The sequence below is a fragment of the Dermacentor albipictus genome, chromosome 2, assembly GCF_038994185.2.
Source record: "Dermacentor albipictus isolate Rhodes 1998 colony chromosome 2, USDA_Dalb.pri_finalv2, whole genome shotgun sequence".
NCBI classification, from domain to species: domain Eukaryota; kingdom Metazoa; phylum Arthropoda; class Arachnida; order Ixodida; family Ixodidae; genus Dermacentor; species Dermacentor albipictus.
Window position 1 is genome coordinate 182,166,003 of NC_091822.1, and position 24,125 is coordinate 182,190,127.

At 50.5% G+C, this 24,125-nt stretch overlaps 2 protein-coding genes across 5 annotated transcripts in view; one reads left to right on the forward strand and one right to left on the reverse strand.

Annotated features, from left to right (window-relative positions):
• Nucleotides 1-8,123, forward strand: part of LOC135919346 (high-affinity choline transporter 1-like) — a 34,902-nt gene extending 26,779 nt beyond the window's left edge. Inside the window, exons 1-5 of one of the 4 annotated variants that reach the window (XR_010569940.1) lie at nucleotides 718-971; nucleotides 1,995-2,102; nucleotides 2,661-2,816; nucleotides 5,560-5,779; nucleotides 6,342-6,480. Coding sequence is in view for 3 of the 4 variants with exons in the window: in XM_065453106.2 (XP_065309178.1) it covers nucleotides 725-971; nucleotides 1,995-2,102; nucleotides 2,661-2,816; nucleotides 6,342-6,739 (909 nt within the window). In the remaining variant the exon portion in view is untranslated. Of the gene's footprint in view, nucleotides 1-717; nucleotides 972-1,994; nucleotides 2,103-2,660; nucleotides 2,817-5,559; nucleotides 5,780-6,341 lie in introns of those variants that run through there. The other 3 variants (XM_065453106.2, XM_065453107.2, XM_065453108.2) reach the window with 3 other exon arrangements.
• Nucleotides 8,124-8,731: 608 nt separating this feature from the next.
• The window catches only part of alpha-Man-IIb (alpha-Mannosidase class II b), an 83,366-nt gene continuing 67,972 nt past the window's right edge, over nucleotides 8,732-24,125 (reverse strand). Inside the window, exons 2-4 of the mRNA XM_065453099.2 lie at nucleotides 22,512-22,684; nucleotides 17,447-17,755; nucleotides 8,732-15,375 (exon numbers count right to left, since the gene is read on the reverse strand). Of these exons, the coding sequence (XP_065309171.1) occupies nucleotides 12,774-15,375; nucleotides 17,447-17,755; nucleotides 22,512-22,684 (3,084 nt within the window). The 3' untranslated portion in view covers nucleotides 8,732-12,773. The remainder of the gene's footprint in view (nucleotides 15,376-17,446; nucleotides 17,756-22,511; nucleotides 22,685-24,125) is intronic.

Below are 24,125 nucleotides of genomic sequence, written 5' to 3' on the forward strand. Positions count from 1 at the left end.
TTGGCGCGCTGAAGGCTGCGTCAGTTCGTTCCTTGCGGTCTACGGGCCTGCTCAATGGACTGAGAGAGGAACGCATGACGGCTACGATTTTCTTGCGCCTATTTAGGGTTTTCGTTGTAGGCATCTCCTTCCCTACCTTTCTATGTAGACACTTTGTGGAGGGATATTTAAGGTGCTCTGACTGGCTCTGGCAGCCCGCCGGTAGCAAGAAGTGGAAAACTGAAGAGGCCCACTTAATGCGCGCTATTTTGCGCCATATATCACGCCAGTGCTTCGCATTATGGGCAGTACTTGTAGGGTAGTAAAGTGGGCGCCGTTCTAGGTAAACTGCCTTTCTCCACCCTCTATCTCGCTCTTTGCGGACGTAGCCGGGGGGCAAGAAATAGGCTAGGCTCTTCTGATAAGTTGGCGACTTTGTGGCTTAGGCTTTAGCATTAACATTTGAATTTTCGGCAAATGAAATTCGGCGAATGCGGGCCTTAATTGTTTTTTTCTCTCAACTTACGCTATTCCTTGTGCAGGCCTACTAAAATATTTGCGTGAACTGCTCAAGTTATCGTTCCCTCTCTCTCTTTAAAGAATCAAACCTAGAAACAAAAATGCACGGTAAGTAAACAGGCAAAAAGAAAGAAGGAACTATACGCGTCCTCGTCAATCGACATCGTAAGTCTGCGCGACGTGTCATAGCGTGCTCGCGCGTTCGCCGCTAGCCGGAAAAGAAGCCATGACGCTGAAGTGGGCGGCCGCGTTCGTCGCGATCCTGTACTACCTGACGGTCATCTTCGTGGGCGTCTGGGCCGGCCGCAAGGTGCACAACCGCGACCCGCCAGAGCGACGCCGTCGCAGCGTCAACAAGCAAGGCACGCGGACGCCGCAACAGCTCAGCCTAACCGCGGGCGACCAATACGTGAGGAACCTGCTCGTCGCCAACAGGAGCCTGCCGCTGTTCCTTAGCTGCGGATCGATGACCGGTAATGACATAATGGCAGCGACGCGGTCGAACGTTAAGCACGGGGGCATTCTGCAAGTGTCCGGCTAGTGGATATGTCCATTTACTCAGCTGCTAGGGTTCTGATTGGCTGGGCTGGGATGCGCGTCAGGAGGAGACCGGCGCCCCAAGCCGATCGGCACTTCAGCAGACGAAATGGACATGTCCACTAGGTGGACACTTACAGAATAAGGCCCCAGGAAACACACGGTACGATGCGGCATTCGAAACTATGTACGCGGGACGCGTCGCCCAAACTGCTGGAACCCGCAGGAACGTGGTGGAGTCTGTTGGAAACATGTGCAATGTGTTTGACAACATGTGACAGGTCGTACGCCAGATCGCACGCTGAATCGTGCCGTGTGCTTGCTGCTCAGCGTGTCAGAACAACTCTTACAGAACGCAATAAAAGGTGCTACATTCTCTTGAGTAGTTGAGAGTGTAGCCAGCTGCCACGTCTTTACCTTTATTACTCTTCTCCTCCAGCACAGAAGATCGCATAAAGAACGAACGTACACAGGACCTGTGACTTGAACTTATAGCAACAAACTACGACACTTTTGCGGCTTCTCGCGGTGGTTATACGTGCAACAAAACGGTCCATTATGCAGACATTAGAGAACTTTGGCTCGGCCAAGGTTGATCGAAGCGCTGGCTTTATGCATAAGAGAAAAGGTAAGCAGCACCTCCGCTGTTTTACTCACGCATCACGTCTTCAGTCTGTGCTACCGTATATCTGGTGCCACTAATTGGGGTGCAAAATAATGGCGGAGCGTTCTTGAGTATACGCAGCGCAAGGCAGCATGCCTCGTTCTCTTCACGATCGTTATACGTTGCGAGTGAGTGTAAACGTACGCTGTAAATATGTCTCACTGCGCGGCGGATGTCTCCGAATACTCTGTCCACGATCGTTCTAAATTGCTTGTCTAAACGTACGCTGCAAATATGTGCGCGGTGGTTGTCTCCCAATACAATTCTATGACTCTCACCCGAAATGAATTCGCAGCCACGTGGGTCGGAGGCGGCTACCTGAACGCAACTGCCGAGGCAGTCTTCAAACACGGCCTGCTGCACACGTATGCCCCGTTCGGCTACACCATTAGCCTGCTACTGGGTGAGTTAGCTGTGCCACAACTGAACGTACTCCGAAGCTATTCGTCGGAATTTAAATATACTGTAGCGGTTTCAGGCAGCAACAGAGACTAGAGATTGACCGTGTAGACAGATGACCGTGGCTGGATGTCGTCGACAACCGCTTCAGAGCGGAGTAATGGTGTGTGCCACCGAGCCCGTTTTTGCCCTTCCGCTTTGTATCGCCTTTGTTCTTTAGATCGTTGCTTAACGCAGCGTGGTGGTTCAGCGGCTAAGGCGTTGTGCTTTTGAGCAAGAGGTCGCGGGCTCGATAACTGGCCCCGGCGACTGCATTCCTATGGGACTGAAATGTAACAAAATTATCGCGCACCGTGCATTTCTGCGTGCAAATGCTTGGCCGCACGTTGATCCGGAATCCTCCACTAGGGTGTCCATCATAATGCACTGTAGTGCTGTTTCGGGACGGTAAACCTCTGCAATTTAGTTTTAAGTATATCTTTGCTATGTTCCCGTGTTGTGTGTTATTGAGCGTGTAAAACGTGGCTGTTCATAACATGTTCGCGCCGTCTTATCGTCGCAGGCAGCCTCTTATTTGCCGGCAGAATGCGGCTGACCGACGCGGTGACCATGCTGGACCCGTTCCAGAAGCACTACGGTCGCTGGATGGGACTGCTGCTGGCTCTGCCGGTCGTCGGCAGTGAAGTGCTCTGGTCGGGAGCCATTCTGTCCAGTCTCGGTATGACTCGTTCATGGCATGGCGGGAGGAGCGCATTGTTCATAGACTTCGAAACGCTCAAACAATATTCACAAGGAAACGACAGCGTAAAGTAAGGCACTAAGCACTAAGGTACTAAGGGTACTTAGAGTTAAGCACTAAGGTACTAAGCGATAAGGTACTAAGGTACTTAGAGCTAAGCACTAAGGTACTAAGGCACTAAGGTCCAATCTCGGTATGACTCGTTCATGGCATGGCGGGAGGAGCGCATTGGTCAGACTTCGAAACGCTCAAACAATATTCACAAGGAAACGACAGCGTAAAGTAAGGCACTAAGCACTAAGGTACTAAGGGTACTTAGAGCTAAGCACTAAGGTACTAGGTACTAAGGTACTTAGAGCTAAGCACTAAGGTACTAAAGCACTAAGGTCCAGTCTCTGTATGACTCGTTCATGGCATGGCGGGAGGAGCGCATTGGTCATAGACTCCGAAACGCTCAAACAATATTCACAAGGAAACGACAGCGTAAAGTAAGGCACTAAGCGTCCAGCTCGTCCTGAAGAAGGAACACCTAAAGATACACATCAAGTTGAACCCGATTCGAAGAAAACCGAAAGGGAGAAAGGCCGAAAGGCGCATGCCGCCACGAATTTCGGCGTCACGAAACGCATTGCGCGCCATCACGTGACGTCATGAAATGTATTTCCTTATAGCTGATTAATTTTATGTCAATAAAGCATGACTACACAGCACACCGAATGTGAGCTAAAATTCAACTGAGAAACTTTGGGAACTCTTCCTGCTTGAGAAGCGATTCAAGCACGCGAAAATGTCAGTCTGGGACGTCACACTCACGCCTTCAGTACGACATTTAGAAATTCTTGGTCGCCATTTTCCTCTTCAAGAAACGTTTTTTTTTTTCTGCGTAGGAAGAGAAAATAGAGTAATTGAAATATCTTTTACCTGTATAAAAGTCGCAGGACGTTACTTTTTAACAACCAATGTTCGAATTGAAAAGTACCAAAATTGCTTGCACCTTTCCGGTTTCCTGCTAATTCGACCATATTCCTGCTAATTTCGACCATATCTTCACGGACGCCACTTCACGGTCATAACCGACCACCATGCCTTATGCTGGTTGTCGTCAATCAAAAATTTGTCTGGACGCCTTGGTCGCTGGGTGGTCCGCTTACAAGAGTACGATTTTGACGTTGTCTACAAGTCTGGGAAAAAGTATCAAGATGCCGACGCTCTCTTTCGCTGCCCGCTGCCACTATTATCTTCGAGTACATGTCTCCATTGCTCGCCACTTGATGTTGAGACTAATACTATAGTCGCCACTCCCGTTATTACCTCTAGAGGTTACTGACACGTTATCTTCCAATCGCGTCACTCAGCTCGCCTCGTGTCAACGTTCTGACCCCTGTTGCAACAGCATTATCCAGCGCCTGTGCGGAACTACTTCTGCACCAAATGCCAGATTACGTCGACAACTGCGACTTTTTAAGCTTGACAACGATGTGCTGTACCACTACATTTACAACTCCGACGGACACCGCTGGGTACCTACTCTTCCACGTTCGATACGCATACAAGTCCTTGAAGCCTTTCACGACGACCCATCTGCTGGCCATTTGGGTTTCCACAAAACATACCACCGCGTTAGGAGCCGTTTCTTTTGGCCAGGCATGTCTACCTTTGTGGCCAAGTACGTCGCTTCTTGCATCCAGTGTCAACGGCGGAAACGACCGACTTCGCCTCCTGCTGAGATTTTACAGCCCACCCCATGTTCCGAGACACCGTTTGCCATCGTTGGGGTAGACCTAGTCGGCCCTCTGCCCATAACGCCGGCAGGTCATCGATGGATCGTGAGAGCTGTTGACCAGCTCACACGTTACGCAGAGACCGCTCCTCTACGCTCTACTTCGGCCTCCGGCGTTGCCACCTTCTCTTTGGATGCCATTGTGCTGCGTCATGGTGCATCTCGTGTACTGTTAAGCGACCGCGGCAAGACTTTCATGTTAACAATAATCGCAGAAGTACTTGGAGCTTGTGGCGCAGTTCATAAGACGACATCCGCATATCGAGCACAAACAAATGGCTTAACTGAGCGACTTCATCGCACACTAATAGATATGATATCCCCCGCCGTCGTTGCTCACTGGCTATGGTGTCGGGCTGCTGAGCACGAGGTCACGGAATCGGATCCCAGCCACGGCGGCCGCATTTAGATGGGGGCGAAATGCGAAAACACCCGTGTACTTAGATTTAGGTGCACGTTAAAGAACCTCAGGTGGTCAAAATTTCCGGAGTCCTCCACTACGGCGTGCCTCATAATCAGAAAGCGGTTTTGGCATATATATATATATATATATATATAATCTCGGTAGCTTCTACGAGTTCCCTAGTCGGGCTATTGCGGTGGCGATACACAACAGTATGATCGAAGAGAGAATAGCAAGGTAGCATCGCGCCTCATTTCTTACAATGGGCAGCCAGTTGGCCCATCTGCAGCAGTGTTCTCGAGTGTTTTTTGTTGTGCTTTTGCACACGCTCTTTCAAGCATCTGCCAATGTGACCTATGTAGTGTCTTCCACATGAGACCCTAAGCGCTCCCGTGTGGCAGCCTGCGAATGCCGCTGGCGGCCAAGTGCACTCGCTCAAAGTGCACGTAAGTGCACTCGCTCAAAGTGCACGTAAGTGCACATGGGCATAAGATGACGGCGATGATGCGTAATTCATGTAATTCAATGTGGCACTGCAGTCCAGGCCTGTCACGCCGACAACGGCTAGCCCACCGCCAGAGACTATCGCGTCGCCCCGGCACGTGCAACCCGGTCCTTCCGGAGTGGCCGCGCGGACAAGCCTCGATGCAGGAAAGATGCAGCCAGAGCCGGCAGGGTGCATGGCCGTAGGGCCCGAGTCAAAACGCGGCCCGGCGTCCGGTGGTGCTGCTCCGGAAAGCAGCCGAGATTTACAGGAAGGTACGATGCGTCTAGATTCGCGAACGATTCTCACATTTCGGAATGGACAAAAAAAAAAAAAGCCTCCCCACTCTCGCAGCCTTCTTTCTACGATAATTCGCACCGCCGAGCGTCCTTGTATGATTCGTATTATGTCGTCGCGTCAAAACGGAAATTTCTAATGATCCGCATTGTAAAGCGCTTGCGTCGTTGATTAGCGCGTCCTCGACGCAGGCGTTTCTACACTTTAGCTGCTGGGAAAACCTCGCAGGATATTCCTTATACCTGAAGTGAAGACAACTTGTCGTCACAGACGATATCTATATATGGCAGACCTTTATCAAGGAATAGGATAGAAAGAAAAACGCAAAACGACAAATGACAGGCGTTTTGTCGTTTGTCCTACCTCGTGGCAAAAAAGAAAAGAAAAAATTCACGGAGTGTTGTAGTTTACCAACTAGCCCGAATCAACGTTATCGGTCTTACTTAGTTACTCAGACGTAACTTACGACAACGAAACTTTTCCACAGTGCGCGGCTGGCTTTCGAAAAAAAAAAAAAAATGTGCGCGTTTTATTCCCCAGAACGACAACCTGCAACGCCTCCTGGGGACGACGTCAGCAAAGCGAGGACGCCAAAGCAGTCTTCGCCGAAAGGGTCGCCCTCGCCAAAACACCCGTATTCTCTACGGGCTGGCGCCACGCCTACGGGTCTCGGCGGTGCGAGCCCAACTCGAGACGCTGCTGCTGCCCGCGCAGCCAAGACGCCCCCCGAGCTTTCCACGAAGGGGTCCCCTGCCTCGACGCCAGCCGCACGGGCGTCCGGAACTGCCAGCCCAAACTTCCCTTCGTCAACGACGCGCCCGAAGGGCGCACCTCGCGCAGTTACCACGACTGCCACCAAGAGTCCTTTGAAGGGAGTCAGCACCTCGCAGCTGCTTCACAGAACCGTCAGTCACGAGTCGACCAGCTTGCGACGTTGATTCGCGCGTCCTCGACGCACAAGCTATTGTATATTTTTAGCAACACGGGAAAACCCCGCTCGAGCAGGTTGAAGGGGAGCCACGAAGTCCTGCAAGCCATTGAATGTACGATGTTCTGTGCTTTGTAGTAATTAATGACGATAACAGCGTCCGTGACCGTCACGTGCACCGAAAAAAAAAATATATATATATATACCCGATTTTAGTGACTATAAAAATCTTTCCCGAGACACGAGCGAAGGTTGAGGCGGTAAGAAACGTGAGAATGCCTTCACACGCACGCACGCGCGCGCACACACAGTCGATCGCACAGTCAATCACAAGTTGCATGTTATGAAACATCTGAGAAAAAGCTGAATATTTGTGCAGCCTCTCAACGCAGCCTAGTATTCGCATTTACAGCCTCGACAAGTATATGTGAACAATATTGTGATGATCGGTTTTGCTTACAGGCTGCTCGGTACTTTCTTTTTCCGAGATCCTGTGGTCCGTAAACTTCTGCGGTTGAATGTACGTACGTAACGTCCGGACGTCGCTCCGGTCCGGACGACAGAAAAACTCTACGCTGGAATGAAGAGCGGCAGCGGAGCCAGTTGTAGACGATGACGAACACGGGAGGACGAGCGCGTTCGCGCGGATGCGCCGAGGGGCGCCAACGAGCTAGCGGTGGAAGACGACGCTCGAGCCATTGCTGATGATGATAGTTTTCAGTACACAGGTGCGGACAGCCGCGTTTTCGTTTCGCCTAGCCATACAAAGCTTCGCTTTAAAGCTGTCCCCGCGGTGCGCCGCGTCCACAGCGTCCAGTGGACATACACAAGCGTGGACGACTAGACTGGCGTTGTCGTATAATCAAGTTTGCTTCTTGCCAAAACGGCCGATCTTCGAGACGGGTCTATCTACGCATCTATGGCACACACGGTACACATCGGCCTGCTGGATTATATTGAACAGAACAAGCTATATATGTGCATTTAAGATTTTTTACTCGTTTTATGCAGCAGGCCAAAGTCGCACCCGTCGTGGTTGCTCAGTGGCTATGGTTATGGGCTGTTCATTGTTAAGAACGGCCAGCTGCAGTGCAAGTTTTGCCAACCAGTTGCGACTGTGGAGGCAACATTCCGGGAGCGTCGCCGCACACCTCTAGCCACGGCGTGACTAAGTCGACTGTGTGTGAAGAACAATACGTGCGTCCTCGACTCTCCGTCGCTGGAGCCGAGTTTGACGAAGTCGCCATTGTAATTAAACGGGCTCGGCGGACCAACTATTGTTACTGAGCCGCGGGAACGTCTACTGACACCCCTTCCCACGCGCCGACCAAGACGCCAGACAATGGGCGGCCGGCGGGCGCGCTGCAGTTCGGGGAATAAATGCCCGTACGGTGCTTAGTCTCCCCTACTGTGCCTGGTCAACTCGCCTAGGGTGCTTGGACGGCCGTTTCCGTCACCTGGGTATCGGGGGAGGACCGAATGTTTAAAAACCGCTGTTGTACGGCTGCTCAGGACACTCTCTCTCAAGCAGTCATGTTAGACTGATGTACTTTCTCAAACAGTAATGTTAGACTGATATAAATACTGCAAATAAACCCATATTCCTCTTTCTCGATGAGAAGCAGTCCTTGCCTTCATCAACGTCCTCAGCGTGGATAAATTGGACGACGGCATGGGCCAGCTACCTTCTAATTCATGCCCGACTCCAATCTTGACAACGGATCACGAGCGATGGGATTGAACCCCCAATCATAACATCAGCACGAGGTCGCGGGATCGAATCCCGGCCACGGCATCCGCATATCGATGGGGGCGAAATGCGAAAACACCCGTGTACTTAGATTTAGGTGCACGTTAAAGAACCCGAGGTGGTCGAACTTTCCAGAGTCCTCCACTACGGCGTGCCTCATAATCAAAAGGTTGTTTTGGCACGTAAAACTCCATAATATAATTTTTAATTCTTTTAGGCCAAAGTCGCCTGTAAGGAACACAAGAAATCGACTTGGATTAACGTAACGCTCCATGACTGTGAGCTTTTTATTTTTGACGGAGACAAAAAACAAACAAAAAAAAGACACAGGTACAGACTTGACACATCGCTGATTTGGCATGGGTTCAAGAAAACAAAACCGACATAAGGAAAGGTGGCTGTCTTCTGTTCGACACGCAGGCTATTGTACGGACGTCCGATACAGCGAGACTCAACACCAGCGTTATAGGTCTGAAAGCGCTTTTGGTATTGCTGATAGCCTGACTCTCTCTCTCTCCCTCTCGTCGCACACAGGTCACAGCGCCAACGCGCCACGTTATCACGGTGTGCCTGGCAACTCGTGCCTCGCACATTCGGGTATAAACTCTTTCAATGTTCAAAACAAAATATATTACTTTAAAGAACGGTCAATATATATTATTACTACTCCTGGGTGACGTGTACACATATACAGATTTACACTCGAAACCATTTGTACAAGTGACGCCAGGTGTGGCGCTCGAACTGTGCAGCTCGTCGACATCGAAGATCTGCGACGCGATGACGTAAACAGCAATGTTTAACGCACATCTACGTCACTTCAGACACAAAAGGAACTTGAAGGTGTACGACAGTTCTCTGTTGCAGCTGCTTCACGGTGCACGAACTTGTTTCCACCTGCAGACAGAAGGACTAACCAACGTTCGAAAAATGCAAAAGAAAAAGGGGCTTTGATTTCGACGTCAATGGTGACACGCAACACGACAGCTAAGCACACAAAACAGTGGGGCAGAAATTTGCGGCTGATTCGACAGCTGTTCTCCCTTCTGCGTCTCAGACTTTAGTCTTATGACACACATGCGTTCCTTTTAACATCGATCGCGGCTGTACACAATAATATCGATACGAACGACAGATACGACTTGGTGCCTGCTCGCACTACGCCTGCAACCAGAAATGTCTTTTGCGGGCGTTGCGCGAAGTGTCATCACAGCGCTCAGATTGTGCTTACAGCTTGGGTTGCACTGGCGGCTGCAGTTAGCGGAATGACGAAACATGATTTAAATTGAATATTGAAAGTCGGTGCGAGCTAGGCCTTCTTTTACGCGCAGAAGACCGTATCCAGCTGCTGCTGCCCTCCAATGGTTCGTGCGCGGCTGGTGACGGAGTAAGCGCCTTGTTCAAGAGCCCGAAAGCTTAACCATCCTCGCGCACTTAATTTACGTCCGCTGCTGAATGTCAGCAGCAGATGGTATTTGATAGTCAAAGCACGACAGTCTTAATTCCGTGGAAGCAAAGTCATCGCCAGGAATTCGCACCTGCATACGCACAACTGCACGCGTGCAATGTTCCAAACAACAACCGCACGCTACTAGCACGTTTATACATTAAATTGTGTCGCCTCCGAGTCGCAGCAGCAGCGGCTGAGATTCGACCCCGGTGAAGGCCGAATCGATGGGTCCTTTTGTAAGCCACTTCTAGCTACGTGGAAGTATTTTGTCTTTTATTTTTTCAGTCATCGACCGAAGCATTGGCTAAGCGATAACGATAACTTTGCAGCAAGAAGCCTATAAGAGATAAGAGACGCGAAGCAAACGCAGTGCGGAGAGCGAAGCACAGTGAAGTTGCGAGTTAGGATTGCACGGTAGTTCGTATTACGAACTGATTGAGAAAAAAGAAACAGAAACAAGAAAAAGAAGAAAAGAAATAAACACCTCTCCACGTAACATTATACAGAGCGGCTGTGGTGGTGAATGGCCGTACTGCAATATACTTGCTTCAGTAAGCGCAAACAAGCAAGCAACAATTACGCGTTAGACATGACCCGGCCACACAACACCAGGAACGCACGAGGGCGTCTGTCCGAGTTACCGTTTATGGCCATGTGCCATTACTCCGCAATAAATAATTTCGCAATTAGGCGCCTGGAAACTATGTGCCTGCAAAAAAGGTGCAGCTCGTCAGCAGTGCGTACGCGAATGAAACTGCTGAAGAAAAAAAAAAAAAAGAAGAAGATAGCGCTTTGCGCAAGATCACACATGTTTGGTGTAAGCTTTCGAAATTGCTAACCTTCGCGCAACCAATAAAGTTATTTCCTATGTACACGTATATACACGCTCTGATGCAGAGCTTGTGATAAACAGTGAATGTCGTCAACTACGGAAGACAGGTCGATGCATGGTTATACTGGTTGTCAAAGCGTCTGATTTCAGTACGCAAAAGCCTCGGCGGCCTCCCACCCGCTGCGGAAGCACCTCCGCGTCAAGCCGAAGTCGGTACTATAAGTGACAATCGCACCGATGATTTACTTCAGAAGAGTCATCGACGTAAGCCACTGCTCGAGGCGCTACCGATAGGCAAAGGTCTACGCTTACAAGCAGGCCAGAGAAAAAAATATATATAAGCAACTCGCGTCAGAACTGTCAGTTTCGCAAATTTGTAAATAGGCGAGATGTACCCAACGAAGATCGCCTCCGCGAAAGCAAAGCGACGATAGTGCGACCCAGACCCAGGGCTAGAAGTCGGTGGTCCCCCGGACACCAAGCATCGAACAGATCGATAGTACTCAAGCACGACTGAGATCGCTAATGTCAATTGCGCACTGGCATGAAGGGTCTAGCAATGCGAGACCACTTCGTTGTCAAGAAAAATTCACGCCTGGTGAAGAAAATAAAACCAAACAAACACAGAAACAGCTGGGAACAGCACGACACGCCGAGTTCCGACTTTTGAATAACGATCTGTTTTTGTATTATACGCTCTGACACCCGGGTTCGCATGCGCTTCAATCAAGTCGTTATCCTTGACCTCAATTCGTAAAACCCTATGATCGCCGATTCTGTTTCACTCGTACTCAACCCACGGCTGGCGCCGCGCGCCTACCAGTGTAGTTGAGTTTGAGGCAACATAAACATGATAAAAACAAAGTAAACAAATCACTGCAGCGACGCTAGCTCAGCAGTGAGAGGGCGGAGTGAAGGCTGCGTAAAGCTTTCTCGTGCCACGTGTGGTCATACCCTGAGTTGCCTTCGAACGTCACTCGTGTTATTAATACTCATCGTAGGCGCGGCTAGACGCGACTCCGACTTTATATCGAAGTCTGTAAATAAGATTCTCGGGAGAGCAGGTACAAACATGCAAGAGGTGAACAAAGAGTTGCAAGAGTGACAGCTACAAGATTCACGCCAACGTGCGAAGCGCGACAACCTTTAGCATTTACCCTTAATGGACAACCATCCGAACTACATTAACCGCGTCACTTATGGACGACAAAGGAATATTTTTACCCGCCTTTTGTACCGAAACTATAGTGTATAAGCCTATTCGCCCCGTTGTTATCTTAAAGCTGCGCACTTGCGATACCTCGCGTACAGTCTATTAAGAACTGTCCTTCTCTCACGATCAACTTCAGGCCGATATGTTCATAACCATCAGCAGAAAACTTCGCGGAGGTCAGCGAACCTTCTTCTCTTTAAAATAGACAAATTCGCTTCTTCACAGCTGCTTATAACGCGCAGCGCGGGCTCCTGCCCGTCGCGAGTTGGCACCCGCAACATCTTCGACCAACGTACGCCGCGACATATCGGCAGAGCGCCAAAGGTGAGGATAGGCTCAGGGATTGCGAAAGCGCGCAAAGCGACACAGTGGCGCTTGCTTGAGACAACTTGCACACACAGAATCGCGGCACCGAGAGATTCTGAAACAGTTTCAACGTTACTCAACGTTCCGGCCACAGCCGCTTTTGGCGAGAAGCGCGCATGCACGCATTCGGCGCAAACAACTTACACACACGACACGTCCATTAACGCGCAAGGCCGCAGATTCGCACAACCAGCTTGAGGCCGTCCAGTGGAAACCGGCAACCTTTCACACACGCGGCTTGAAACAGATCTTGAAACTTCTACAGTGAGCTAGAAAAAGTAACCATGGCAGGTCGCAGCGAGCTTGATCCATCACAACAGTCAGCCATACGCTGATCCCCATTTCTGGCACACTTAGCATTATGCCAAATGTCTACAAACGCCTTTCGCAGAGTATGTAACCACAGACTAGCCCTCATTCCGAATCTTCCCATTTACGGACCAAAGGTAATATTGAGCGTCACAATCTCCATGGGCGGCACGTCGATCGCATGCACGTCGGGCAGCCTGGCTCCGTTTCGGACGCCCGTCAACGTAGTCCTGTGCACCGACTGCACCTTGACGAGCCGGAACTTCTCGGGTCGCGATGACGCGCGCCTGGCAGAGGGCGCGTCACCCTGAGGCCCCGCGCCCGACGATGCTGAAGGCCTCTCCAACTCGCACGACGCCGGACCGACGCTCGCCACGCGGCAAGAGCCGGCCTTGTGGTGCAGAATCAACAGGCTGCTCTTCGAAGGACGGTCGAAGTCTTCCTCCAGAGGCGTCGTGCGCAGGTTCATCATCCACGTCGAACACGGATAGCCCGCGTGCAGAAAACTGAAGCCCGGATGAAGTGCTCGGTTCTGCTGTCCTTCGGTGGCCAGCACGACGACTGGGTAGAGGAGCCGCTGCGAAAGCGAGTGCGCCAGCGAGGACAGGTTGGGGACGTCCTGTGATTTCCTGCCGCTGTCATTTTCGCCCACCGGCTTGTTTCGATCGTTGCCTTTGCCGGAATCATCGGCGACCCTTGGTTCCAGGAGCAACCAGAAGTCGGCCTGCGTCTCGCGCACGTCCAGCACGCCTTCGCCGAGACCGCGGCTGTCGTCGTAACGCAGCTTGCGATCCAGCATCACTTCCAGCGATCCCGGCTGGACGCTCGCGGCGCCGTGCGCGTGCGACACCAGGAGCGTCACGCGCGACAGCTCGTCCTCCAGGTAGGCGGCAGCGGTCACCGGGTAGTAGTTGGCCTCGACGGGCAACCGCACATCGGTGATGCGCTTCGTCATTTGGAATCCCGACGAGTCCGTGTAGAAGGTGCGATCGCCGTTGTCTACGTCCGTGTCCAGCTTCATAAACATCTCGACGTTGTAATCGGAGCGCCTCGACAGGTCGAACACGACGCTCATCTCGAGGCCGCCTCCGAGGAAGCCGTCGACGTGGTACACGCGGAACGTGTGCGTCAGCCCGTCCGCATAGGCAGCCACAAGCTCGGAGGTGATCGGTCCCTGGACCACGCGCACAATCGGAAAACGCCCGGTGACGTTCACGAACGGGTCGCTGGCGTCCGGCTCGAAGAGGTAGGCGCCGCTGTGGAACTCGAGCGATCTGTACGCGTTGAAGGAGACGTTCACCCGCCTCTCCAGACCGCTCTTGAGCAACCGGATTGAACGCAGGAGGCCCGTTTCATGAGAGAATGTCGCCTCCACGTATGGAGTCGACAGGACAACCGGCTTCGTGTGCGGGCTCTCGAAGTTGAAGATGGACTGCGCGCCGGCACCGGACCACGAGTCGCCGACGAACATCGAGACCCTTGTCTTGGGCGTCGTTAGCCTCCCAGACTCGACGAGCAGAGTGTATGTGCTCAGCGACAGCGGCTCGAGCTTGGCGACGAAGACCAGCTCGAACACGACGCTGGACACGGCAGCAGCGTCGGTCCACACAGGGTTGAGCTGGAACAAGACGTCTTCGCCCGTCGAATCGAGCACCCTGGCGACGGGGTCAGATACGTCCACGCGAACCACCTCCTGCAGAGCTTGCGCGTGTGAGTTGTAGAGGACTATCTTGCGGCCGTGAACCTCGGGCACGGTAAGCGGCAGCTTGATTGGGAGCACGTCGTAAGTGGGCCTCTGCACGTCGGGAAAGAGGTACGACGTTACCGGCCTCGGCGAGTGGATCGCGGCGTTGACCATCGGCTGCTCGACGAGCATTAGATATTGGGCGGCATGAGCGATGACGCCCATGGCCTCCTTCATGCCGTTGTACATGCGCGACCCGTAGTCGGTCATGACGCCTTCCTTGGACGTTCCCGTGATGGCGTCGTGGTGCTGGAAGAGGCCCAGGGCGTCCCTGGTCTGCACTAGGAAGACGTAGTCGGCATCCAGTCGGCGGCCCAGGTCCGTCTGACCGCTCTCGTTCAGGTAGACACGGGCGAGACTGAAGAGGATCTCGGCCGCACGGAGCCAGTGCTCTAGCTCCCGGGAAAAGTGTTTCAGGTAGGGTCGTGTGGTGAAGTAGCCCGTCCAGTAGGAAGGCTTGCCCTCGGCGTACATGTCACCGTACGGAAGGAAGTCACCGGTGAGCTTGGCGAACGGGTGCTCGTGCGAGACGCCCTTCTCCATCCGCGTGTAGACCTCTTCGAAGTAGTCGCTGAGGGTGCCGAAGCGCACGTGCGCGTGCAGCCGCTTGCTCTTGTTGATGTAGTCGAACAGCTTGCGATAGTTGGCGTACTGCTGCTCCCACTCGATGTCGTGGTCGAACCGGAAGTCGTCCCCGAGCGGAACCAGGGCGACGTTGTGCGGAAACAGCGAGCCAATGCGCCCGTATTGGCCCAAAAGCAGTTCGGCTAGGGTGGCCACGTTGTGGTCGGCGACCTGCGACGCGCGGCTCTCAGTGTACTCGCCGGCGAGCCGGCGGAAGTCGAACTTGAGGCACACGTCCGTGTTGGGTCCGCAAGTGTGCTTGATGCTGTACAGCTCGAACGGTGCCATGTGCGTCAGCACCCCCGAGTCGTTGAAGTAAGACGTCGGGAACGGAGTCTTCCAAAGAAACTCGAGGTCCCTGCGAGGTACAACGATACGATTAGTGCCACCTTAACTGCGTAAGGTAGAAAACAATTATCGCTGTCTCTTATAGTAGAATAATTTTAGTGCTCTTCACTTCTATCTCTACTTGAGCTATGACCATTAACTCCGTTGCATACATCAGCATATCCTCCAAGGACTCGGATGGTCATGCTTATTAACGTTAAGCGGTCAAGGGACATTACACAAAAGCGACTTCTGCCTTTCTACAATCTCCCTTCTCAAGTAAACGGGAAGCTATAATGGATTAGAACCACATTATGTTACCTGAATATCTGACATTAAGAAGCAATGTCAGGTTTTGTCAGTAATCCACCGAACGCGCGTCACTTCGGTTCTCCACCGTCGTCTCGCAACGCCTTGTTTCTCAGTAGTCGTGCCTATGGCTTAGCACGTGTGGGAGCGTACACTGCTGCCCGCACAATTATCGCATCTCCAGACAATCGGCTTCACTGCATGACGTCTAAGCGACGGTGGAAGTTGGTGTTGTAGTAACGCAGTTACCGGCGGGTGATAGATAGCGGGAATGTGCCAATGCTAGCACCACCTGACAGCGTAGATTACTCGGGCGCGAGAGGAACTTGGCTGTGCCTATTTATCGCTTCGGGACCATTTCACGACGCCGTCCAACGCGGACCGAGCGGGCGCTCGTCGGCACACCTCACCGGATGTCCACGCGAAAGGCCTCCCATTCGGCTTCTGAGCGAGGCACCGGCCTGGGGAAATACAATCACTCGGACGGGTTTTTGTTCGCAAGACTGCGCCCGGGAACGGCCTTTGTCGGTGTCCGGAATAGCCGAACATTTCCTTGGTGACATAACGTAGTGAGCTTAACTTCCTCAATTCCTAAGCGCGTTCCATCGAGAAATGATTGCTTTTCATGTATTTTGGATAACTGCCTTTCTTGTATCAAAGGCACAATAAACGCCAGCTTTTTTTATGTTCGCACTTCTACGTGATGCACTCATGATTACCGACATCCATTTAGACAACACACGCCGGAGTATTCTCACATACACGTGAGGGCAACATTTCTCCGCCTAGCGTCTTCGAACACTTCGCAACACTCCGAATCTAACGCTGTGCACACACAAAAACTCATGGTGAGCTGTAACGCAGGCGAGATAAAGGCGGCGAACACATCACTTCTGATGCATCACTTTTGATAGTCTGCACAATCTCCATCCGTAAGTAACAAAACACACTCTGACAAGCCAAGAATCGGTGATTTCAGAGTTAGTCGCACAGTCTACGAACACAAAACGCTACACTGCACTATAAGAAGGCACCACTAGCTGCCAGCTAGTACTGCAGTTTATCAACACACGTTGTGTGGGGAGATCAGTAACATGAATGACTATATGAAACCATGCAAACGAGGCAGGGGAACACGGTAAGCTGTGTTTTACAGCCGGTCATCATCATCGTCGTATTTGTGTCCACTGCAGGAAGAAAGCCTCCCCCAGCGATTTACCCTTGCCTTGCGCCGGTTGACGCTCTCTCGTGGCTGTAAATTTCCTCATTTCATCGCAGCACCTAGTTTACTACCATCCTCAACTGCGCTTCTCTTCACTTGGCACAGATTCCATAACTCTAACAGACCACCGGTTATCTGTCTCACGCATTACGTGGCCTGCTCAACATCATTTCACCCGCCGTGGTTGCTCAGTGGCTATGGTGTTTGACTGCTGAGCACGAGGTCGCGGGATCGAATCCCGGCCACGGCGGCTGCATTTCGATGGGGGCGAAATGCGAAAACACCCGTGTACTTAGATTTAGGTGCACGTTAAAGAAGCCCAGGTAGTCGAAATTTCCGGAGTCCTCCACTACGGCGTGCCTCATAATCAGAAAGTGGTTTTGGCACGTAAGACCCCATAATCTAATCTAATTTTTTCAACATCATTTCTTCCTCTTAATGTCATATAAAATAAAGGATACCCCCCCCCCCCCCCGCCCCCTGTTTACCCGCTACTCCATTCAACCTCGTTAAAGCTTTAGTTTCATAGGTCGTTCTACAGGCTGCAAACAAGCGTGCGACTCATACGAACCTCCTCGCGGCGAGGAACTCTTTCCAAGCGAAGTGGGTCCGCTGGATAAACGTGCTGCGGATTCCGGCGGCCTGCAAGAGGTACGGCACGGTCGCACCGTGCCCGAACGGATCTATGGACCAGCCGGCGCGCGGCACCACGCCCAGGGTGGAGCGCAGCCACTGGTGCCCTTCGACCAGCTGGTCCACCATGGCATAGTAGTGGGCGGCCGCCTCGTCCGTCATCACCCAGCCACCCGTCACCATCTCCAGCTGGCCACGGTGTACCAGGTGTCGGACAGCGTCCCGAAGGTGCGGCCGGTTCTCCAGGCTGCACGAGAAGAGCAGTAAAAAAGCACGGCTACTGAGACAAGTCGGCAGAGACGGTGTTTCACTGTCTGGTTCGTGCTACACGCAGAAGTTCTTGCTCTATCCCAAAGAAATGCAACCCGAATATGAAAAAAAGTGACAGCAGACTAAAACAATCGGATCGTGTTGATACGTGCGCTCATTGAAGAAGGCCGGAGCACAGTCGTCTCGACGGCGACGGTAACGAATCGTGCAAGCCATGAACCAGATTCGTCCGCGTTGCAATATGTTTTGTAAATATACCTTGCAGATATTTTTCTGAGTAATTCGTGCTTCGTTCGCGCAACAATATGAAGAAAATGGACACTGAATTCTGAGCCATACATCGTGAGCCATACGACATTTATGCCTTTACTGTCTTTTCTTTTTACTATTAGTTTTCTTTATTGCGTGTTTTGCTGACCTGTCGCGGCCATGTGTTGTCAGGGGGTTGAGAGTTTTTCAAGCCGTCTCTTTACGGCTTTTTTTTCTCACCCTCATCAATGTTCAATGGGAAATAAAGCTTCATTCATTCATTCTAACTGACAGAAACATCGAGCGTCCCGGACCTCCTAATTATTTGTCGCTCACAATCAAGTGATAGCACTTGAAACTAGAACTTCGACGTCAGGTAAACCGTTCGTTGTACAGGGGGGAAATGCAATGTACGCCTGCATGAAGTAAATAAGCTCAATTAATGAATCATTCGCCCAAGATGGTACACAACAACGAACTAGCAGACTCATCGCCGTACAGCCCCAACGACTTCTGCCTAGAGCGATGGAACGATGTTTTGCTGAACGAAGAATCATATATACGAGGACTATTTAGGACACGTGCGATAGTGCTATAGCAGAGGCCTAAGAAAAACCACAAGAATCTGCAAATCACATATTCTTCCGTACCGTATCTTGAATCCACAAACTACCGTGAGAATACTGCTTTCTTTTCTTTCTTTCCTTTTTTCTTTTTGCAACAAAATACTACAGGGCTCTAAGGAGAGGTGTGACGAAACGCTGCAGCGAGAAACTGGTGTGGATAGACCATAGCCTTGTTGTATATATGTGTGTGACTAATAGAAAACGCAAACAAAGCGCCAACAATGGTAAAACGACGACAATGTGTTTGTCTTTGTGTAAAGTACATGCTCCGTATTCTCTCTTGTGTTTTCCTCGAATAATATACAGCCGTTTTCAACGAAATTCAGTGCCTTGTAAGCCACACTCCACGTCGTCTTCACGGTCGACAAAATACTCACTACGCACGTTTGTAATTCCTGCAGTACCTCTCCCACCGACTAAGAAACGTGTTAAGATTTAATTTAAAAAAAAAACAGGCATTAGTTTACTAGGCAGCATAAAATTGTACTCTATAACACGGATACATTAAATAGAGTGAGAATTAAAGACAGTGAGGATTACTTCGAGGGACTGTTTTCAAAAGGTCGCCGAATTTTCGTGAACTGAAACCACACACTGGCCGAGCCGGCGTAAAAGGGAAATAATAAAGAAAGATGTGCTTCCGTCAAGTACAATAGTAAAGGTCACGCGAAAAAACAAGCTTCCATTGTCTGAATAGGATGAAATACTACTGCCTTTCTTATAACATCCGAGACTCTAGGTCACTTCCCTGTGCTACCCAAGTGCTGGCTCCGGCGCAGTACTATCGGCATCGGCAGTGAAGCCTACCTGCCTTGCGATAAGTCGAATGGATTTCAGACGTGCGCACTGAAAGGAAGGCAATGAAAATACATAGAAGCACCAGCTTAAGTTATTTCGTACGGAACGCAATGAAATTCTCGTAGAACTTTGTGTGCCGATACAAAGCAAACGTTAATATCGGCAGCCTGAAGTAGAGAGTATCACGACGCTCCCTTCCAGAATGAATCTGACAATACGAAAGCGGCCAGGATGAAAAGTCACAGAGTTGAATTCTCAGCGTGTAATTTAGTGAAGAAGTTCTGGTCTTCAAAATTCTCTGCCATAGCAGAAATGGGATTTGAAGGAGGAATACAGCGTTACGGCATTGGCCACCTCGGGTTTCTTGAATCTTCAGTCTTTCCCTGCAAGCATGTACGGAAGTAAAGAACCTCAAGAGAAAATCAGCAGGCAACAGTCATTAGTGCGGTTCTGAGAACCTTTACTGCTTCGGCAGCAGGCTACCAAAGCGGAAACCGCTAATTCTCAATAACAACTATACTTCTTAACGATGAACACACAATGTCGGCTTCATCCACTCCAGTAGTGGGGGCTGCGGCTCATCACCACACTCATCACACTCATATTCGACTAATCCCTAAAGCAATTACACATTCGCCGCCAACATCAGCGCTCAATATCGCGAATCAAAGCAAACAGCATACAAAGCTTCGCTTACATCGATTCCCGTAGTGCGTGGGATCTGCCAATTTTTGTAGCTGTCAACGCAGGTTGTCCGCAATGCTGGCCAAAGCTGGAATACTCCCCTCCCCATCTCCTCCTGTTTACATTTTCGCTGTTTGCAAGCCTACCTTAGGCTCTATGGTGCCGTGAGTGGGCAGTCGGCCATTTTGTAAGGGGGCAACCTCATACTGAGGAAAAGCCTATTTCCAGTATTTCCCACATGTGACAGCTGCGCGATAAGTGATTGGCGCGTTCCCTGGTGGTGGCTCTAAAGTTTTGTTTTTCTTCGCCGTATAAGGGCGGCGCCCAAATCCACGCCCCTGCGGCGACTCTCTCCGGGTAACAGAAACGGACCTCGAGGGCTATGCTTTTGCTAACTGCAAGTTCCGAAAGAGATTGCAGGAACTGGAAATAAGTGATTGACGCGAAGTTTTGGAAACCGACTATTGCGAGGGTGAGAAGGCCGAGGACGGGAAAGGCCACCTGACGATGACGGCGTAAAGAAAATGACGGGCCAAGGGAGCAGAGTTTCGATCGGCTAGCACAATGAAATAAGATAATTGAAAAGTTATAGATCATTAGCTGCCACTGGCTGAGTGTCAGTATTTCTGTCGTCTCGCCAGCACTTCCTCCTTCTCTTGTCGTGGGCTACTCGTTCACATGTCTGCACCGAACTGACGATGTTTTCCCAGCCCCCACTAGCCCCCCCTCCCCCCCTCTTTTATGTTAAGGCCCTAAAGCAACCTGCTACCTGTACGGCTTAGTTGATTAACAGATTAGTTTAGTTAAGCAGCAGTTTAGCGGTATTCAGTAGACCATCAACCAACGTGATGCGGGAGATGTCACCGACGTAACGAAGAAAAAAATAACACTACACCGGCATTAAATTACACATATATCCGAGTAGCGTCTCCTCCTCGTCGAACAGCAGTCAGTGTGACACTTCGCCAATACCGTGGCGTTCCCCGACGTTGCGCATGCGGGTCCGTATCGGCCCTTGAAGCAGGCTGTGCGTGTGCGCAGAGTAAAGCCCACATTAGCCGGGACGCCGAAACACAATATCAGAAAAATACGCGACGCTTACGTACGCCTCTCTGTGAGGATTTAGCGCTGTCGTTTGAGCGAAGCAGTCCCCTTGACAGATGTACAATATTTTGGACGTAAACTGCAAAATACTGCTACTGCCCAAACAACGCTGCAAGAAAAAAAAAAGAACTTCCCGTGTACAGCAAAGGTGAAAGGGCGCAGAACACAAACAAACGATGTTAGGCTAGTTCTTCAGCTAGTTCGTTCATCATGTACATTTTTGATAAGCGCGAATACGACGACAGAAACCCCAGTAGGAACCAGTAAACAGGTCGTGTTCCTGACAATGTGGCCCCGACAGCGGGACATTGTGAAGGGTTTATTTATTTATTTATTTATTTATTTATTTATTTATTTATTTATTTATTTATTTATTTATTGGTTGGCTAGTTGACTGATTGATTAATTGATTGGTCACGCACTCTATGAAATGAAGAAAAAAAAGCCATTAAGATTGTAGAACATAAACGCCGCCTTGTTAATGCGAAGATTAAATATGAAAGAAAGGTTTCAGGCGAGAATATGGGGGATAGAGATAGGTTGAGAAGACGCGTATACAGCAAGCCTCGCAGAAAAGTTTGGAGAAGTCATGGAGAGTCATACACCGCAATTCGGGCGTCAGAGCATTTGTAACTAACTTTTAGCGCTTATGCAGTAGAAAAAAAAAACTTGTTTTCCTCGAGGAGAACAAAAAATGGCTGTGGCTTAGCTAAGGTTAAGCCCAGGATGCGAAGCATACTAGCCTTTAGCGGCCTAGAGCCGTCCCTTTCCTTAAAATAAAGGCTTTATTCATTCATTTTAACGCGATAGCGTTAAGGAGCTCGCGTCGCAGAAAAGCCGGTGTCGTCGGCGTCGGCTCAGGCGTGCGGCGCTTGCTCAGGCGCACATTTCGTTGTCGCGCCGAACGCTGCGTTGCTCGACGCTCACCGCGTCCGATGCGGGGCGCGTAGTCGCTGCGCCGTAGCAAAGCCACCTAGAAACAGTCTCTGTAGCGGGCCGCAACCTTCGCTTCTCATTCCAACGAGCAGCTCTGTCTCCAGGAGGCATCGCACCTCGTGAGTGTCTAGCAGAGGCAAGCGCAGCTGCTCTGCTTATATACCGCCGCGACGCCGCGAGCGACGGCGCGAGTTGGAACCCCGTTTCTCCTCTGTCGTGACGTCACGGTGTCACGTGGTATTGAAGGCGACACCGCCGCGCCTGAGGAGCTGGGTTGAGCTCTAGTAATATGCTTCGCATAAAAAAAAAAACGCCAAGTAAAGCTTTGCAACACACCTGCGCCACCAGCGTGAGAAGAAGCACATCTCGGCCCACAGGAAGGAGAAGTCCTTGTGCCTCTGCAGGAACTCCACCATGTTGTTCAGTATGTGCGCCGTGTTGCTCAGGAAGTAGCCCTCGAACGTCTTCAGCCAGCCCGGGTCATTGTGCGAGTGCGGGATCACGATCACCTGAAATGGCAACGGTACACTTAATACCACGTTCCGCTGGCCATAAACACAAATGTTGTAACGATGTTAATAAATCAACGATATCTATTAAGGGCGAATTTGTGCCCACAAGTGAAAGTCACTGCGGTCGTGAAGAAATCCGCGGCAGTCGTTGTTGTTGTTGTTGTAGCCTGTGATGCGTGTGGCGCCTACCCACGATGGGGGATTGGCCAAGAAATGGGTGGATTATTCGAAATTATTATGGAGCATAAGTTTCCTAATAGCTATTGAAATAGCATTGAATAGCGCAGAATTACCTGTTAAATAAAATCAGGAAGGTCCTATTGAATGAGTAATAATTAATTTAAAAGTAAAAATAAAAAGAAAGGAATTTAGCAGGGCATTCGTTTAGATTCCCTAAGAAATGTTCGGACAGCGAAGCATGCATCCCTGTGGCTGAATCCCATAGTGGACGCTCCGAACGAAAGAATTGCAGGTTCTGTGAAGTCCAGGCCAATTCTTCGAAAAGGTATTTCCAACCACTTTTTTCTAACCGCAGTAAAGCGGCGACAAGATAGAAGAAAGTGGTGTATCGTCTCTTCCTCATTACAAAATGAGCAGAGGGGGGAGGGAACCAAACCCGACCTGTGTAAATAGAAATTCAGCGAGGGTATGCGGCAGCGTAATTTGGTGAGGCAGACCTCAAGCATCTTTGTGTCACAGGATTCACTATGCCAGGGAAATGTCAAGTGCTTATACTCTAGAGAAGCAGTCAAATGTGGGTTTGATAAGGCTAGTCTTATTGATCGCATCCGAGTCGCGTTCGCAAACTTGGCTCGAACCGCCTTCCTCTTTCTTCTCGCGTGACACCTCGTGCGCGTGGCGCATGCGAGCCGGGTCCAACCGGCTACCCGTGCCACGAGGGTCGCCGCCTGTTGCTGAACAACAACACGGTACGGCGTGCACAGTGTCCAATACGAAGGGCGCGCAACTTTAACGTGACCAAGTTGTCGCGGCAATATATATATATATATATATATATATATATATATATATATATATATATATATATATATATAAATCGTGTTATCTTTATAGAAAACACACAGGCACATTCCACGTTAATATGAAAAAAACATTTACAAGTTCTACATAGTAGTGTCGAATTAACCGGTGGCGTGTACCCCGTATGTATGCTAACACTACCATAACCGCGATTCTCTCTCTCGCTCTCTCTCGTCCGACTGCAAAAACGCCACCGTGGCAGACTGACAGTTCGGAACGCTCCCCGACGGCGTGCCAGCACATTTAGTTAACGCACGTTTTGTTAACAGATCCAGAGCCGCGCATACCGTGCAACGTGACACGCCATTCCCGAAGCATACGTATATACCGTACAATATCCTCACGCCCCGCGTCGCCGTCTCCCTTAAAAAAAACCAAAAAAAACTGGGTCGTCGAC